Here is a 16,357-nt window from a genome sequence, read left to right as displayed (position 1 = left end):
TAATCAAAAGAATGTAATCCAGGGACAAAGACCAGACATGGAAAACAGACATACACAACAAAGAACATAAAGCAACTAAAATCATACATACAAAGTAACAAAAGCAAATGAGCAACTCGGGCTCCACTAAAAACTGGGAGCATGGACCAGGTGCACCGGTAGGGTAAGCGTCCTCTGTTTTTCTAGAAACACCCGCCGAGTTTCTCATAAAAAGTCAAGTCCGGGGTAGACAAACGAGGAAAGGAAAACTATGACCCGTTGAATAAATCACTTTTCATGGTGCAGATGGATATACCATAACGATACACGATTGTGATAATTGTGATAAGATATCAAAGATATTCTATTTACATTTTTAAATAAAACGGATGACTGGAACAGTAACAAATATTTAAAACATAGGTTTCAATGGGATCATTTACCAATAAAGGAGAACCACCATGGTTGACAAATTTAATTCACATTAAGATCAGAACATTCAGACGTAGCGAAAGAAACTGTTTTTTTAAAGATATTCATCAATGCTGCTTTATCTCTATTAAAAACATGACTCACAAGATTGAGTAACGCAAAGATACATTAATACGAATCGCACGCACATTCAATCTATAAATCGAAATCTAAAATGTGTGTAGTCCATGCAAGTAAGAATTCATCATAACATTTATTTAATGTCAAATGAATGATGCAAAAAAATGTTTTTTTGAATTGAACCAAGAAATATTTGGTATTAAAAGAAGTTTTAGAATTTTATCAAAAACAATAATAAAAATGGGATTGAATGAAATGAATAAAACAGATAATGTTTTATTATTCTTGAACCTTATAAAATAATGACCGTTCAATACAAAAATGAAGCACTTAAAAGTGATTTATTTATATTGCATTTCAATGCCTTCTTGTGATGACAATAGTGCATTTAATTCAAGAGTAATTAACCCCAGACGAACATAATCCGTTAATGTAGTGAATATAAATGCCTTGATGATGCTTGAGATACACGGTAATAGTAAAATAATATACTAATGGTGGTCTGAAAGCACTGAACTTGAATGGACTGTTACAATCCACTGAAACCTATAGCAATACTGTATTTCTAGATATAATAGATGAAATGCATCATACAATCTGTTGATAAAGAACTGCATGCCGTATATGAAATTAAAGCTTATTCTTCTTTATATTGAAAATAATAATAATAATAATAATAATAATAATAAATAAATAAATAAATAAATAAAATAAATAAAAAAATTTCGTTTTCACTTTTATCAAACGTCAAGTTTTTAGACTTTTATTGCATCTGTAAGACAAAACAGAAATACTTTTCATTTATACAAATGTTTACATCGAAAACTGAATATTAAGAAGGGACCATTTTATTATAAATGTGATATAGGGTATGTAAGTCTCGTCATGTGGCTCCGTGGTATCATAGTAATGGGTCCTAGCCTACCATTCAAATGCATGGAGATTCGTCATTAACATAGCATTTAGTTCAATATCGTACCTTTTTGTGTAAAATACTAATAAAACATGACAAATATCTACTTCTACAGGATAAAAATGTTACGAAAAGCATAAAATAGAAGATTTACATTGTGATGCAGCATTTGGATTTCCCGGAAGTAAACAAAAAATGCAGATCTGTCTTCGAATTTCAATAGTTCTACATAGGAAGTTCCGGAAGGGAAACTGAAACTTGAATGAGACTTAAAACCCCTATTACGTACCTGTTATTGCCGATTGTTTTGAGTAGGATGGGTGGTCAATAATCTGCCGACGTATTCTCTCAATTGTATCTACAATTAAAAGTAAAAATATTATCCAATTTATACACCTTCATTTAGTTTAAGAAGGTAGACGAATGGTAAGTGAAACAACTCATGAAATCAGTGATATGCTTGTATCATATTCAATTTCACCAATGCCTATTCAGTTTTTATGTGAAAAGTTACTTTGATACTAACATGGGTTTGATGTAAAATACTGAATTCAAACGTTTCCAAAGATTTGGAAGAGATATGTCACTTACCCTAGGCCTACTTACTTAATATTTTCATGAATAAAATTAAACTGCAGCTTTTAAGTTTCATCAAATGCCCTGTGTATTGACGAGAATGTTTCCCTGACATTCTGGAGTAAAGGAAATCGGTCTTTTAGGGTCATCGAAAATACAACTAGTGCTAGAATTAAAAGCCATTATTTAAACAACCGAATTCTTAATTTGAAATATTTTAGATCAAGTTTTATTTGATAATAGATGAGAAAGCATTTGTGAATACATATCTTACAATCAAAAATTTTTATATAAATTTTATTCAAAGGAAGACATTATTTACTCTTACCTGTATTATTTTTCAAATGGGACACCGGCTTTTTTGTCCCATATTGGACAAATGGGGAAAACCTGAAAAAAAGACTCATCAGGAGAAGATTATTTAGCGCTAAGATTTATGATAAAAGAGCCGACTTTAATTTTGATATTATAAAATCTTCTTACCTGTACAGCAATATAACTTCTTCTCCTGCATATGGGGTTTATATAATTCATAATTGATTTGCTATGCAAAAGCAAGTACTAACCACTCTGATTTACTTGAACGCCATAAATATCTACGTTACAGATTCCTAAGTCAGGGGTATGACGAAACGCATCTCAAAAAGTCTCTTACCAAATTCTTTTACGATATCAGTCCTTTGTTATTCAGTTTCTTCTTGGATATCAAGAATAATTGTTTTCTTTTTTCTAAAGTGTTCTCTGTACTGATGTGACCTCTGACTTACCAATTATGACGCAATAAAATGCAAATGCTATTTAATTACCATCGGTATATTCACGTTGCAATTGAAGTAGGAGGTTACGCGCGCTATAAAACCTATTCAGGATCATTGTGGTACCAGCGCCTCCGGTGGTGTAATACCTATATTGCCAGATTTGATTTGGACTTGTCTTGATTGTGGATCCGACTAATGTTCGATAATATTGTTGTTACCCTTATTTATATTAGTGAATTACACAGTATCAGACTTGAGGTATATAAAAATAATTATGATACAGGATGAACCAATAAATTGTACATAATCTTTTTATGATATGGGAAGGGAAAAATACAGATGTGATGATAAGTCATTTTAAGTTTTTTTTTTCTTTTCTTTTTCGACAAACCTCTGGTAGACTTCTATCTAATATTTATCCTTTATGTGTAAAGATAATTTCAGATTTTAATCGTCATTTCTGAACGGAATTTCTATTTGTTACTTAGCAACCAAAGAAAGTTGATTTATATTGCAATAGCTTTGTAAACCCGTTTCATCAGCTATACTATTAATATACAGTAAGGTAGAAGAAGCTTAACATTCATTGTGAGTTGTGGTTTTCTAATAACTTATTCCAATTAAGCTTTGTATGTTATGTTCTTCAGTCTTTATTTGTTGATGATGTTTTCAATTCTTTCTTCTTCTCGTTTTTGTCAGAAAAAAAATTGAAATATTTTGTGTAAATTAAGAACAAAAGACAATGGAACAAGTTTGTAACAAGTGTAGAAAAATAAACTGTATGTTGTCAAACAAAAGATATGTTTATGCAAAAAAATATGATTAATGTATAACGAGAATGAAAATAAAGAATGTGTCAAAAACCCATCGGGATGAAAAAATGTCAGCTCAAGCCACCCATGGGTCTTCAATAAAGAATGTCTCACACCACAGACAGGCTGCAACTAGCCCCAAAACAACACTATACACACGTCAAGCGTTGTCGATATAAACTCCAGAAATATTAAACTGAAAGTGAAATTGAAACAAGGACATACAGAGGACAGAAATTCCTTACTTGGGACAGGCGCAAAAAATGCGGCGGGGTTAAAGTACTTTATCATGATCATAACCTTCCCCCTCTAAAATCTGACCGTTGAAAATATTATACAATTAAATATATATTGTACTCCCTAATTTCAATGTGTAGGTATATAGTGTGATAGTGGCTCACGTTCTATCCGAACTTCCGTTTCACAGAGGGATATCCTCCTATTATACGTTTCCCCTACTACATAACTGAATGAAATGTATAAAATCTTTGAGAATCTTTATCAGATATGAAAGAGGTACACCTCCTATTTGCAATTTGAAATGAACTCTTTTTAGGTAAATCATGGCAAAAACAAGAACTTTGTCTTTCATGAATTGGGGAGTGGGGTACACATATTGTGAGCATTTAACTTTTTCTAGTTTTTATATGATACAGTTTTTGTATTTTTTTTAATCGCACATACTTTGCTTCTACCGTTGTCATGTCGAAGGTTCTCAGAAGAGTATAAACAGGCGAGTTAGGACGATTATGTATCACTATACTATCATGTGGCTCGCATGTTGTTGTTTTAGAAACATTAGGCTTTGTTGTCAGGACGGCTCCATTAAATATAAGTGTTCCATGTGATAGCTGTCTTGGCCAGCAGATATATACATCTGAAAAAGGCATGAAACTACTGTAAAAATTAGAAAACATATATTGTTGGAGTGTTGTTTCAAAAACGCAGTATACAATGCCTGATGAGTAAGAGTAATCAAGGGAACCAAGGTTATAGTGGTAATTAAAAGAATGAAATCCAAGGACAAAGACCATGGAAACAGACATGCACAACAAGGAGCATAAAGTAACTAAAATCATACATACAAAGTAACAAAAGAAAATGAGGAACTCGGACATCACTAAAAACTTGGATCATGGACCAGATGCACCGGAGGGTAAGGGTCCTCTGCTTTTGTAGAAACACCCACCGAGTTGCTCATAAACGGTAATTGTTTTCACCCTGCAATGATTAATTACGAAAATGCTGCCTGGAAATATCAGGAGATGTCACCGTGACAACAAGTCAAGCGAAAAGTTCAACTAATAAGTAATACCTTTGTTAATGCTTAATAAAACAAAACATATAGAGAAACAATGAAAATGTCTTTATCCTATAATGGGCAAAATGTTTTAATTGACAATGAAAGTATTTATTCAATTTCAGTTTCATATACCCAATACGAACCAAAACTGTATCAAATATTTGTAAACGATTTTGAACAAACTAGGAACGAAATTAAATATTGGGTTTCAAACCTCTAAACAGTCTTATGTAATCCTATCCTGGAAGACATAGCTAAGTATTCGGATGAGAACATCAAAGTTGACAGCCTGTTAAATTAAGAATCGTCCACTTAGATAAAATAGAGATTTATCCGTCACATAGGATCAGGGTTGTTCAAATAAATTGTAATGGAAATGTCACTAGCAATTTTGTTTATATATTGAAGCGTAATGACGTTTTTTTTTCAAACAAGATATCAGATAACTGTATGCATTTTTAAACAAGTATTTCTTTTTAAAGAAAGATAGCCGACGCAGTAATTTTTTCTTTCTTTTACTTAAAATTTTCTACCTTTCGTTCAGAAATATAACACCTGGCATGCAATTTTGGTTAGTTTTTTCGAACACCACTAAGTTCTCAATATTTAGCCGATTAGGAAACAGAATTGCGATCAGGTGACTTGCGTTTCCATGGAAGAGCGTCTTTAATGTCAAAATGTCTTTAAGACGAAAATATACGGACTGCGTCGGAAAAATGATTTGTAAACGTGTTTTAATTTAGCAGTGATATTCCAAACGTTCGCTGTGAAATACTTCGTATTTTATTTTACAATTATTCCCTTAAGATTGTCACTCCTGTTAAAATACGTTCGCAAGCCCCGAACGACTTTTAAGGTTTGAAATACAATCTAGAAGTTCCAAACAGCTTTTGATATTTAAAATGCAATAAGGACGTGGCAGATGGTCCTATCGGTAATTGCACGAGAATTCTGAAATGCTAGTCTGCAGTGGTAAGTACAAGAGGAATCGACGGTACGCATTCCCTCTGTCACATCAGAATATCTTAGTCGCACATTGCACTTGCTATTGAAGTGTAAGTTTTTGTAAGAATCAGACAAAACGGTAAAAATCTGAAACATGCATAGCAAGACCCAACCTATCCGACAAAATAATTGCAATCAAAAATGCTTTCCCTTTTATAAAAAAAAAATAATTTGATCGGCATGACTAGATTTGCTCAATAATTATTATTTTTAAAATGTTAGAAAAATGAGGTTTTTGACAAAGTGATCAGTCCGTGACATGTCCGTTGTCATTGCATTATAAGGAAATTATATCTTAATTTACCAAAATGATATGGAAAAACTTGCTACTAATGGTAAAAATAGTCAAATGAATATTCAAATGGTGTTTTTTATTGTCACGCACTGCCTGATTCTTACAGAGATTGACACTTAATATTTCCATCATCCATTGATTGTTTTTATGGAGGTAGACCTAGGGTAAGGGACACAACTCTTAAAAATCACGGTTTGTATTTAGCATTGAACATCATTCTTATATAAGCATCTAATTAAATTGAATTCATTTTATTCTGCTTAAACAAAAGCTTGAGAGGCTTTGGTGAAATTGAATATAATACAAACATATCACTGACTTCATGAGCTATGTCCCTTACCCTATGTCTACCTCCTTAAAGTCTTGTTTGTCTTGAAAATACCAATGGTCATTATGAATGTAGCTGATACAAAAATCTGCAATTATTTCTTAAGGAACCCTAGAGTAAAATATAAGCAGTGGAGATGTGCTAAGTAAAGAGAATAAAACATTTGGCACTTTTAGACTAGTCCTAATTGCTGTCAATGAAATAACCTCTTAATCTATCATGATATCTAAATAAGCCATATGATGAAGGATGCGATGGAAGTAAGCTCTTTTAAAGTGATCTCTAGTTGGCACGTTCGTATAACACTTACACTATTCATGAAAACAATCACTTATTGGAAAAGAGTCAATAAAGCGAAGACTTTGAATGGGATAATTTTTGTGATAATCCATGACAGTAAAAAAAACATAGGCAATCCAAATGATAAGTACAAGTCTATATAAAATTCAGATACTGCACATGCTTCATGGATTCATGGTGAAGAAAAACTTACCGAACTAACGATCCTTTTTCGGACAGCATAGGCTATACTTTCACATGATGATAGTCCCTCTCATATCAAGATATGCTTTGGAGTAAATCACATATTTATCCCCCACTAAAAATCAACCGATTGATACTAAATCACGAACAGTAACTTTTGCAAAGTGCGCACACTATTTGTATGATTATACCTTAAGTGCAAGAACCATATGACAAACCAAGACTAGTTACAATGTATGGGGTCTGTAACCGTTACTGAAGTAGAAATAAAAAAATGGAAGGCTTTTGGCATGTATGAATTACCTCTGGCTGACCGTTTTAAAGACTGCCACATAAGACTTTGTAGCATTAATTTCGGCAAACAATGAAAAATTATATATTTGTATAAGTGAGGTTATAATGAAAACTGTATTCATTTTCACTGTAATTTCACGAGACACAAATGTTTAGCTAAATGATTGAAGTGTTTACAAATGCAAAATTTAAACTAAAAAGCTATTTAAATAGTTTATGTTAGCGAATAATACACAGCCAATATGTTTTTTTTAAATGTCGAAAAATAAACAAATTTAATTTCACATCTGTTTTGTCCCCTAAGACTTAAATGTTAATAATTAGTAGCACGGTGCATTCTATTGATTGTATAATCGTGTGAATGCATGCTTGTGCACGTGAATACTCACACAACAAAGCACATGAAATAACCAAAAATAACATGTGCAAAGAAACAAAAATGAATGAACAACTCGGACTCCACTAAAAAATGGGAACTTAGATCAGGTGCACCATTAAGTTGACAATATGCAAAGAGAGGTCATCATGTTTGTCGTATAATTCGGTCATGAGCATTCCTTTTAACCGATCTTTAACAATGTAACATATGATGCTGACTTCATAGTGTATGTAGTGTATAATTAAATATGAATTTGCAACAATGGAATCTGCTTTGGAGTTTGCATGGCAAGTTTTTAAATTATAAAGAACCCAACACAAAATAGAACAGTGTGCCATATATTATTTTCACGAATTTTGTAAAGTTTCTCAAACCATTTGTTTTTGCAATGAATGAACCTTCAATATGAAGAAAAGTGTCTTTTGCTTAGTTTTTCATGTCATACAACTCGTTTTGGCTGATTACACATATATTCAGAAAGACATTATTAAATTAAGAGTGCAATGCTGATTTATAAAAAGAGATTAATGTTGATGTTACATCATACTAACTGTGACATCACGAGCAATTTCAAATACACACCAACCTTTTAAAAAGTCTTATTTTTTTTAATTCTTAAAAAGGAAGTTTTACCAGTATTTAAGTATGCACAGTGCGATACTTCCTGTCTCGAAGTTTAACGATTAATTATAATTTATGATTCTGATGATTAATTTAAAATCGTTTACATCTGCTGATCTGTACAAGTTATATACAAACAGCGAGTTTCATTGTATGAAAAGTTAGTTTTAAGATAGGATTATATTTAATTGAGTGAAATGGTGATGCGAAACTAAGCCAGACAAAATCGACGCATGATTAGTTCTGGAGGCAATCCGTCTTTATATTAATGGGATCTAAAGGGAGGTTAAGACATTTTACGATACATCATTATCAACTGACCGGCCACTGAAAATGGTTATATATTCTTTAATGCCCACAAATCATTGTTTTGTTGGGAAATTTAAGGCTAAACGTTTTTGATGTAAGTTTAAAATTGAAAATAACCAGACAAATAAAAAAGAAATTATAGCAAAGTAGACTATTTTTAGTTCAATTTTGGCGATTGCCCGAGAAACGTAAAAGGTGATACATCATCCTATATTTCTGATATTCAAAACACTGATTTTTCTTTTATGTCACGAACGCAATACTAGTTATTATTTTGATATCAATATATATATATATTTCATAATGGAACATTTTTATGTCCAAAGTTCTATAATTATGGCCAGACGTTAAGGTTCGAGGCAACGACGAGGACAATTACATTCTCCCTTGGGCAATATAACATAATTTGTGTATATTTTAATATGAAGAAAAATACATTAATACATTTATTAACCAGTTTAAAAATAAGGTCACCATATATTTTTATCAATAATACTTTTTTTTCTAAATACTCACTTTAAACTTAAAATGGCAAAACATCTTCTTGTTTATTTCTGTATTATGTTAACAGGGAACTATGTTTACTTATTGAAATTGACATTCCTACACTAACACCTGTTTTCTGCACCTTATGATGTTACAGGGCATATTTTTGGAAAGGCATAATAAACAGGTCTCAAAAGCCACAATTAGACAAAATGGACCGGTTAGCCATATAAAAGACTAAACAACTATTACAAATGTATTTTTGAAAATCTTATATCTAAACCAATAAAACATAATATCGACTCTATTTGATGGCATTCGTTCCTTATCATTTGTGCTAATCCCCACTCCCCCCCACCCCCGAAAAAAAAGAAAGAAAGAAAGAAAAGAAACAAAAACAAAAATAATTAAACAAAAACAAACAAAAAACAAAAAACGAAAATAAAAAAACAAAACAAAAAACAAAACAAAAAACAAAAAAACAAAAAAACAAAAAGTCATCAAATTCATCTCGTATGTAAGTATTTTTTCTGCCCGTCAATATATTTACTCGTCATTTCTGTTTTAAATTCTGAAATTTTGTTTTGCGGCAAAATAATACATTGCAGAACTAATCTTACAGCAAGCAATTTATACCAGGATCGTTAATGTAGGATCCTAAGCTGAGACGTATCAACTTTATTGTCATAAAACAATGACAACTGCTCTTTTATACTTTTCTTTGTAATTTCCTAGACAATATGGAGCCATATATTTTCCACAGACGCGACTATCTGGAATAATATAATCTTTTATCCTTTAGAATTCGCAAGTTGTTCGAGACGTATATTTGTGCGACGTTGCAGAAACTTTTGATACAATTCTGCTCTGAAAACAAAACCATGAATTTGAATGGTAGTTTAAAATATATATTCATACAAGTATTACTAATTGACATGACAATTAACATGACAAGAATGAATTAAGAACCAGTCAAAATAACTTTTAGATACTGCCAATGAAAAAGAAAAATGGTCAAAAAAAAGTTACCAAACAAACGATGTATTTTTATTCTACATATGCTTTACTTTCACATCACAAAAATCTGCATTTAGATCTGCACATTTCAGAAAACCATACATTTATCACCCGCTAAAACAATCAAACCAAGCGAAATCAAGAACAATTACTCTTGCAAAATGCAAATTTCGTGTACAATCAATTTAATAAATATCTATATAATTTTTATCTCAAACGCAAAACAACCAAATGAAAAAATAAAGACTGGTCATTCGATCAGTTACTGTTTGTGAACAAGAAATAAAACTGAATGTGGTGGGTTTTTGACATGCATGAATCACCTACTGTCTGATTTGTAATAAGACTGCTACTTAAAATTTCAATCCAGCCTTTTATTAAGTAATACTCGAACACATTTCCTGGTGACAACATTTCGGGGCAACATGATAATCTTTATTTCGGTCGCGTGATAATCATGATTTCGGTTACGTGAAACACCTACTGCATTGTTGTTATATAATTAAAACAAAATTCAATTACTTTTAATTACAATAAATGACATTAATCATTAGTTAATGTGAAAAAAAAAATTCGAATAACAAGCATCGAAAGTTCACGGTTCACGATCATGATGTGTAAATAGCCCTAGAGTTGTTTTTAACTTTGTCCAAAGATTAAAAACCATGACTTTTTAAAATGTTTGTAGCACGTACTACAGTAGCTGATACAGTAATTTACATGGTCATGTTGTTCAAAGAATGTATAGAATGAGCTTTTTATTAGTCTTAAAAAACGTTAAAATTACAGTACGGTATTTTTTGTAGTGGTGGTGTGGATGGTGGTTGAAGAACAACCTTTGAGAGCTGTATTTGAGATAGAGTGTCATTCATCATGCAGAACACCGTACACTAAGCACGTGCATATAAAACAAGTGTTCATAAGTAGTTAATGTTGTGAAGTCAGTGAAGCTTCATTAATATTTAGATTTTAAATGTCATGCAGAGCATCGGAGGAAATTGAACAAGTAATTATGAGAAGTGTCAAGATGGGAAATCAATTGAGACACTTAATTATTAAAATTTGAATTTAATGCAGAACATCTGTAGTTGAACACTTAATTATTAGAAATGTCCAGAAGTAGTCAGTTCTGGAAGTCAACGAAGCTACATTTTTCTTTTAAATTTAAATGCAAAACAGGAATGTTCTCTTCAATGTACAACAGGTGTTCTTGAGTAAGAAACAATTTCTCTTCACTGGAAAACAATCCAACAAGTAATTACTTGCCGTCGCCGGAAGATAAGTAATTACCAATGGTCGCAAAGAAACATGTAAAAATGCAATTATTTTCAGTGCCGTATTATGTGAATTATACTAAAATGAAATCTTTTCTATCGAAGATAAAGGTTTTCATAAAGTAAAGACACATGGCCATAGTGAAAAGAATTAGGACAATAAGAGTAGACAAGGGAACTGAGATTCAACTGGAAATCAAAATAGTATATTCAAAGTATAGATCCTATACAGGGTAAACTCACATACAACAAAGCATGTGAAACAAATTAATACGTACAAAGAGACTCCTCTATAAAACTGAAGAACAGACCAGGTGCACTGGTTGGATAAGCTTCCTCTGTTCTTCTAGAGACTCACCGAAGCAAACGCAACCACAGTGAAACATTTCTTAACCGAATCATGAAAAATATCAGTTTATAACATACTCTTTTGAATCTCTGTATGTTATATAAAGTATCTGTTCAATTACAATCGAGGCACTGCTTATGGTAAGGTGATTCACGGTGTAGAAAAATCCATGGATTAGTCGATGCTTTTCTGGTCTACAAAAATATGTAATCTCCTAATAAAATCAACCACTGCATACCAAATCAAGAATGAAAACTCTAGCAAAGAGCTAATGTCAAGTACAATCTATATAAATTTTATTTCAAAAGCGCAACCCCCAAATGAAAAGCTTAGCCTGGTTTAGTGACCTTTAATGGTTTCTGAACAAGAAATAAAACTAATTTGGTGGGTTTTGGTCATGCATGAAATAATACCTCATGTTTGTTTTTTTTTATAAAGACTGCTACTTAAATGTATTTAGAATCTTAGTAAACTGAATACCTGACTAAAAAAAATTCGGTTTGGACAGGTTTCACTGTACCAACCAATCATATCGAACGTTTCAGAGAGTTTGTTGATCGAAGTTTATGTAAAACACTCGTCTTATTAGTTTCGCCGTCTGAAGAACAATTGTAAAAGTGCGAAAGTTATAAAAGGAGACAGACTATAGTGTTTATCAACGAATACAAAATTACATTAAATGAATTGCATTTTGTACATATTTATAAAAAAAAATGATATGCCATTTACTATTTTGAAGGATATCACTTTTCTAGAACAAGAAGACTAATTTTATTGTCAATCATGAAATCTCATAATTGAGCTGTATTATCATAGTGAATAAAAATATATAGATATTTTGCCTAAATTATATTGACTAGCTGCATAAAAAATAGATGCATACATAATTTTTTGTATTTATTTAAATATGAAAAAAAAATACCGGTGATTATTTGAAACTTTGATTACAGTTAACCTTCTTTCTACTTGTGATTTGTGTAGTAGCAAACAAACCATGCCTATTTTTTTTATTTTATCCTGAGAGCATACACCAAATAATTCACCTTTTTTACTTTGTATTTTTTTTTGGTAATATGTTCCATCATGTGTGTGTTTGTTTTCCATGACTTGTATTTGTCTTTGGATTACATTCATTTGATTTCCGCTAGAATGTTGGTTCCCTTGGTTACTCTTTAATTAAGTTATGAATTATTTCAATTCTATTATGTTCCTGGGTTGAGTAAGTCCTACAAAGAATTAAATTGGAAGTCCTGAATATCTTCCCTTTCCTATGAATGTGCACTTCTGTGTCTATTTGTAAATACAAGTGCAAACCCATTTATCTTTTTAAAGTATCAGTATGTTTTGAAAGAGCTCGTAGTAAGGTGCTCTTTCAGACTCTTTCCCTTTCTAAAGGCAGTAATTGGAAGCGAATCGTTACCAATGGAAAGGATTGCCCAGTCAGGGAACATTTTTTGGAGGCAAACCACAGAGTTGACGACATGAAAGTCACTGACTTTTGACAGGCGAAAAACAAATAAAGCTCCTAGGAAGAGCGTATAATCAGCTTTTCGGGACTGCCCATCCCTATGGAACAAATGCCAAAACCCGCGTTATTTAGTCACCATTACCTGGGTGTCAACTGCTCTTAGTTGGAGAAATTGTTATCTTGAACTTGATGCATATTTTATATTTTGAGGATCAATTTTGAAGCGCACATTGTCTCTGTGGAAGAGAGTGACCGTTTTTCATCTCAATACTTTTTGCCCCTGACGAAGGTCGTCAGTCCATAATTTGGGCTCATATTTCAATAATATTACGTTTTATTTGTATTTTATTTGTATTTAGTTCCTTTTTTACCTTTCAAACGTGGCTATTGTTCACTTATTCATTATTCTTATTTACGTTTAATTTGAGCCACTTCACAACAAATATTATTTTTATCTTATATATAACATATAGTGATTATCAGAGAGTTTTGTCTGATGGATGGAAAAGGGCTTTTGAATACACAAAAATAATAGCAATTCAAAGAATTAAAGAAAATAACCTCCAAATATAAGTTCTTTTTATATACCTTAAACAACACTTATAAGGTTTAACATGGGTATTTGATATTCCCCCTTTTTAACTCCCATCCAGTGAATGACTGGTATATTTTTTTCAGTCTATGGGGAAATGACCTCAACCACGTGGTGCACATTAAAGAACCTGCAGGTTTTTGTAAGTGTGCACCTCGAGATTTGATATAATTTCAATAAGACTAAAAACTATCACCGGAATTTTTCATAGTTAAATTTCAATATCGAACACAACAACATAACAAGATTTGCCCTTGCGATTATAGGCAAATTGTGTATCTTATAGAAGTTCAGGTTTAACAGTATGCTCAGGTATATGCAAAAAGATTTCAAAGTAATATTTACAAAAATGCATTCAATAATGACGAAATTAACAAAAAAACATTATTCTCTCTGACGATGATTCACAAGCTCCTGAAAAAAATATCTCTTATTAATGGTGAAAACACAGCTTACTATGTAATACGTCATAGAATGATGGATATTTGTATTTGTGTTGTTAAGTTGCGTCTTTCTCAACAAAAAACTAGTTTTTGACGGCTTCCAATAACAAAATACAAGATAACCATCTATTCCAGATGTTTTCTAATTAAGATCAGTTATCAAATTACTGAAAAAAATATCACATAAACAATTAATTGTCCTTATAAATTCAGGCACAAAACTCATTTTACGGTTTTGATAAAAAATAAAATAAAATAGAAATATTAATAAAATGAAGTAAAATACAAAAATAGCAAAGAAGGAATTCTCGGTATTTTTCAATTAAAAAAATAAAGTAAATAAAAGCAATTCTCTCCCCAGGAAGATAGAACCCCTTGGGAAATCATTTTTTCTCAGTAGTTGATTGCTTTCTATAATTGTCATTAAATCAAGTGAAAAGTCAAATACCTATAAATAGATTTTGAAAAATTAGTTTATCAAGAACTTCGTTATCATTTTGTAAGGCAATTGAGTTTTATTCTCCTTATGGTATGATTTCACCGGAAGTAACTTCTTGTTATTGTATAATACTGCCAAGGTTTCTCATTCACAGTCCTTGCAGACATATCAACTGTAACTCTCTAAGTTAATTTTCAATCCTGTCAAGAATTTGATATAAAGACCATGAAAAGTTGCTCCACCGCTATATAATTTTGTTCATTATTTGACTTCATTTGCGTGATTTTCCGTCGCCAGACCATTCAATCAAAGTGAGTTTCTAGACGTTTTGGATATCTTCATTTTAAGTGTGGATCTCATATCATGGTCAGTAATATATCAGATGTACAACGCTATCTTAGAGTCAGCTACTATAAGGTTAACTTTTTGCATTTAGAAATCTCGAAATGATATCGATAATAAGACATACTATATATATATGATATATAAGACATTGATAATTACAAGAATAAATGAAATAGTGGGGAGATTCCACAGGTTATTTATATTTTATACACATAGCATTATTGTTTTTACAACGCCAAGATGCTGTTGCTTCTTGATGCTTCAGGAAAGGTGTGAGAATGAATGAAAAACAAAAGGTGTAACAGGTGTAAGAGTAATTATCGGAGTTTAAATAATATGTCCGTGTGACATGGATAACTGCGTTCTGTTGCTTCTGTGAGCTAGCACAAAACATATCCGGCTAGTACTACGCGTGTTTGTTTGATTTCTAATCAATCACGCCCTGAACGGCATGAAATATTTGCCTTAGGACATAAGATCAAAACCAATCAATTAATTTTTCAATATTCAATTAACAAACATATATCATGCGGAAATTGTATAATAATCTTCATACGTAAATCACATCATGATGTTTGCATACGTTGTAAATAGACTAAGTAGCAACGCAAGCGGATTGTATGAATAAACAATGACATTCAAGTATGTGACGTATCTATAATAGATTAATTTTGTTATAAATGAAAATTTACTAATGATAAAAGGGTAATGATTAGGAAATGGATATGAGACACAGGGCGAGGGATGATGCTAAAAGTGATAATGGGTGTCGACTTAAGGCAATAAGGAGATTGGTAGTAAAATTTATCCAAAAAAAAAAGCTATTATGATCATATCATGCAAAAATTATACTTATTGGACAAAAGTGAAATATACTACATCTATTTCAGGTAGAAAGTCTATAAAAATCCTAAAGTAAGCACAAATGATATTTGTTTGATTACGTTTTAAATTTCATTTCCTTCAATATTCGATAATTTTAAAGTGGTACCATATACATTTACAAAAGCATACTATCAAAATATGAAATATTGATAAATTTTGTCATAGAGCTTTACATTTTTCATTTGATTACCAAAAAAAAAAAAAAAAACACAAAAACAAACACATAAAACAAAAACAAAAACAAACAAAAACAAAAACAAAAACAAAAAAAGTAAACCAAATGAAGCCATGTACCTGATAAATTCTTTCAAAAACGAAAAATAAAAGAAAGACATGTGAACTTCATATGTTTTTTGTACAGACTCTTTCTTTTGTGTTCAGTTATGGTGTATATGTGGCAAAGGATATTGATTGACATTGTAGTTGTATCCAAGTGTTTATTCCTCATATCT

The 16,357-nt window shown here is 31.4% G+C and overlaps 1 protein-coding gene across 2 annotated transcripts in view; it reads right to left on the bottom strand.

The window, feature by feature from the left end:
- Positions 1–16,357, bottom strand: part of LOC148602764 (ferric reductase 1-like) — a 31,447-nt gene that overhangs the window by 13,120 nt on the left and 1,970 nt on the right. For both annotated transcript variants that reach the window (XM_088551961.1, XM_088551962.1), the window contains exons 2-4: positions 4,275–4,467; positions 2,349–2,410; positions 1,734–1,802 (exon numbers count right to left, since the gene is read on the bottom strand). In XM_088551961.1, the coding sequence (XP_088408087.1) occupies positions 1,734–1,802; positions 2,349–2,410; positions 4,275–4,467 (324 nt within the window). The remainder of the gene's footprint in view (positions 1–1,733; positions 1,803–2,348; positions 2,411–4,274; positions 4,468–16,357) is intronic.

The sequence above is a fragment of the Perna viridis genome, chromosome 11, assembly GCF_037379345.1.
Source record: "Perna viridis isolate PV_CMFRI_1.1 ecotype Kerala chromosome 11, ASM3737934v1, whole genome shotgun sequence".
In the NCBI taxonomy this organism is placed as follows: Eukaryota; Metazoa; Mollusca; class Bivalvia; order Mytilida; family Mytilidae; genus Perna; species Perna viridis.
Note: the sequence above shows the minus strand (reverse complement) of the source record. Positions and strands in the feature narration are given on the sequence as shown.